The sequence below is a fragment of the Apaloderma vittatum genome, unplaced genomic scaffold, assembly GCF_000703405.1.
Source record: "Apaloderma vittatum isolate BGI_N311 unplaced genomic scaffold, ASM70340v1 scaffold35700, whole genome shotgun sequence".
Taxonomy (NCBI): Eukaryota; Metazoa; Chordata; class Aves; order Trogoniformes; family Trogonidae; genus Apaloderma; species Apaloderma vittatum.
Window position 1 is genome coordinate 12,942 of NW_009694565.1, and position 3,589 is coordinate 16,530.

General features: G+C 51.6%; 2 protein-coding genes across 2 annotated transcripts in view; one reads left to right on the forward strand and one right to left on the reverse strand.

Moving 5' to 3' along the window:
- The window catches only part of PRPF39 (pre-mRNA processing factor 39), a 10,921-nt gene extending 10,199 nt beyond the window's left edge, over nucleotides 1-722 (forward strand). Inside the window, exon 13 of the mRNA XM_009867983.1 lies at nucleotides 481-722. Coding sequence (XP_009866285.1) covers nucleotides 481-531 — 51 coding nt within the window. The 3' untranslated portion in view covers nucleotides 532-722. The remainder of the gene's footprint in view (nucleotides 1-480) is intronic.
- A 1,201-nt stretch (nucleotides 723-1,923) lies between these two features.
- FKBP3 (FK506 binding protein 3, 25kDa) overlaps nucleotides 1,924-3,589 on the reverse strand; it is a gene marked incomplete at its 5' end in the record, with an annotated part of 4,236 nt that continues 2,570 nt past the window's right edge. The window contains 2 exons of the mRNA XM_009867993.1: nucleotides 1,924-1,978; nucleotides 2,490-2,587. Of these exons, the coding sequence (XP_009866295.1) occupies nucleotides 1,924-1,978; nucleotides 2,490-2,587 (153 nt within the window). The remainder of the gene's footprint in view (nucleotides 1,979-2,489; nucleotides 2,588-3,589) is intronic.

The following is a 3,589-nucleotide window of genomic DNA, read 5'->3' on the forward strand; positions in this document are numbered from 1 at the left end:
TGCTGGGGCTCCCTATCCCACGGGATGTGCCCTAACAGCAGGCACGGAGCTTGGACACGGGCAGCTCCTGTCTCCTTTCCCTTTTCCCTCCCTCTCACGAGATTCTGTTGAAAGGCGAGTGATGCGGAGCCATAGAGCAGGTGCCACTGCGGGGACCTGAGGAGCGAGGGTGCACCCCCAACGTGTCCCCTGTTGGAAGACTCGCCACACCCACGCTGACCTCCAGAGGGTCTTTAAGGTGTTGGGAGCTCGCGGCCTTGCGCTGCCAAGGAGCACCTGCCAAGGAGCACCAGCGTGCGTTCCCGCTCCCTCGCGCGTTCCCGCTCACGGGCTTGTGAAGAGGTACCCGGACCAGAATGTGTCCCGAGTGACAGTCGCAACAGGGTGACATGCCCTGCATCCGTCCGGACTGAGGGACGGCTTGTCCTCGGGTGTCCTTCCCCGCTTACCTTACCCTGCTGTGTTTTTGTTTTTTTCTAGTACAATTACCAGAACGCCTGGAATTACGGACAGTATTATCATCCAACCTGATCCGAAGAATGAAGTTCACTGTGCTGCCATTTCAACAAAGATGGAATAAAAAAAGATATATTTTTCTAAATTAGAGATGTGAAAGAACTGTTGTAATACCTGCTTTTGGGTCCTTTGCATGTGAAATGAGCTGATGTTCACAGGGTATGTGTGAAGCAAGATTTGTGTGCTGGTAACTGATAATGGTATCTCTGTACTATTCTAGTTTACCATGAATGCTTTTTTTTTTTATTCCCCGCACTAATTTATGGAGGTATCTGAAGAATTATTTTTTTTTTCCAGCCTCACGCTGATTCCATCAATTTAATCAGTAAAGGGGTAAGGATTTGTGTTTCATTTCTCTTTTCCCCGAAGCTGTTCTGTTGGCCGCTGCGGGAGGCGGGCAGGCCGGGGTGGCTGCCAGCCGTGGAGCTCGGCTGGGCCCTCCTGCTCTGCTCCCACCCCTGCCCCAGCACGCCCATCCCGGACTGCTTTGTCGACTTGGTCACGATAAAAACCCTTCCGATGACGTCGGCGGCCTTTGTGAGCTGCGATACGTGTTTTCTATTTTCTGAGGTGGGGGGGGAAGGAGGGGGGGTGGTCAAAAATCAAAACGTGGTGCAAAATGATGTTGCATTCTTTTTTAAAAAGCACAAAACTGTGTTTGGGATGATTTTTTGTATTTAGAGTTTTTCATGTACACAGTGTGAGCAAACTTTTTTTCATTTTGATCAAAGTGATCATTCCCATTTTTGTAATAAAAGCAAGGAATTCAGTAGTCCTCTGCGCTTTCTTGGATTGCCTCCTTCCAGCCACGAGCAAGAACACCAGCGTCTCCCTGCAGCACCTGCTTTGTAAATGATGTCCATGGCTACGGCATGGGACCACCACAGCACGCGCCCTTCTCTTCTAGAAGGGGGTGGGCATCACACCTGGCCATTCTATAAAGCGCCTTTAAAGCAGAAATTTAGCAGAAATGTTGTTTTCCTAGCTTAGACAAGAGCAAGAAGATTAATGCTATTTTTTTCCTCTTCTAACGTTTTAACCAGAATCGTTGGGCAAGTGCTCTTGTAAAGCTCAAAGGGAAGCGCGTTGCTTCAGGCTTGACCCTGGGTGTGGAAAGGGAGAACCAGCACAGCCACGGCCCTTCCCCCAGGGTCTGTTCCGCACACGTATGGAATTCCACCCCCTCCCAGTAAAAGAAAAGTTGAACGCGCATGCAAAAAAGAAGTCACACAGAGGTATAAACTATGCTTTCTTTAGTGGTGTGTTACTGTACAGCAGTTGGACAGGGAAAACAAACTTGATTTTGGTTCAAGGCCACGGTTGTAACTCTATCCTGAAGTTACAGGAGCAAAACTGCACTGCCTGAAGCTTTCTCAATCACAAATGGATTCCCAAAGGAAACTCATTTCATTCAATATCCACCAATTCCACTTCAAAGAAGAGTTTTGCGTTTGGTGGAATCCTGTTAGCGCACATTAAGGAAGCCTAAAAAAAACCAAACACCCCACCCCCTGGCTCCCCCGCTTTGTCCATGTCCGCACTTCACCCCCTGCTCCCTCTTTCCCATCCTGCAGTTTTGTATTTCTCCAACCCGTTGCCGTCTTGGCTTTCGACCAGTCCCTCCATCCGGTTGCTCAGCTGTATCCCAGAAGCTGCGGTTCGCCTGCTACCTTCAGTTGGAGCAGAACTTTGCTCCCACCTCCCCATCGCCCTAGAAGCATCCCCGGTGGGGCTGCAGGACCGCGCAGCTGGAAGCAATGAGAGTAAACGGGCAGGCAGAAACAATCTCTGCATGGGCCTGGGGAGTTCTTCCAAACAAACGGGCAGTTGCATCCATCCATTAAATTCACTGAGCGTTTTTAAACTCCGAGTAATAGGTGAGTGCTCCTGGCCTGACACCCCTGGCCACAAAGCCCATCATTCCAGTACGCATTTCCCAGTTACTTCACGAGCAACTGGCTGTGGAAGGATACTTGGCATCAGGCTGCCCTTTCTTGCCATATGCCCACTCGGGTTCAATTTCCAGCTGAGCCTTCTCTCCTTTACTCATTGTTAAGAGAGCTTCATCCCACTAAAAAAAAAACCAACAAACCACGACAAAGTAAAACCAAACACAAATTCAAATGAATGACAAAAGAAGGCAGCAGTCCTACAGAGCTTAAGAACAAGCACATTTCATCGGCTTTCCCGATTTGGCCCTGTGGAGACCTGCATAGTGCCACACTGCTCTCAAGCCCGCTCACCTGCCCCACAGCAGGCGCTGGGGAGGTAGCTTTGCTTTTTTTTTCACCGATGGGAAAGCTCCCCCTGGTTGGTGTTCCCCGCTCCCACCCTGGCCTGTGCTGCGCCGTGCAGATCTGTGCTCTGATGCCGTGATGGCAGCCGTGACCCGATGAAGTTAACGCGCTCGTTTCTCAGTCTCACAACGCGCTTTGGGGCAGAGCACCCCGCATGCGGGACCGAGGGGTTCATCTCTCTCTGCCTCATGTTTCCTTGCCCTTCTGCGTTATCAATGGATCAGCATTTGTTCAAGTCCGATGCTTAACGACTGATTTTGTTCCAGCACTTCTCCCCCTCGCAGACTCACTTGCGCTGCCCAAGCCGGCGCTTGGTTTAGCGCTGTATCAGCATTTCACAAGGAACAGCTGCTGCTTGTGTCTCGCAGCTGCCGAAGACAGGGACCTGGCACGCACGCAGAGGCAGGAGTGCTGCGCCAAGGCACTGAGGTGCGGCTGCTGCGTTGCTGGCCACCAGCCCAGGGACGCTTTCCCCTTCCCAGTTCTGATCTCCACCACAAGGCACAGAACTCTCAATTCCTCTCTACCCAGACATTCCCCTTGCACATCTTCCACCCATGCCACGGTGACATTCAGCACCAGACAGAGCAGAGGAGGCACAGGGTCGAGCTGCAGCTCGCTCCAGTGAGCAACAGCAACTGGAATTTGGAGATTCAGCATCCAGCCCAGAACTAACGGATGAACTGAACCGCGCATGAAGGCAAATACCAAAAAGATGCTGAGAGAAAACAATCCTGTGGCGGGCTGGCGCCCCCCCCCCCCGCACCACGACCGCC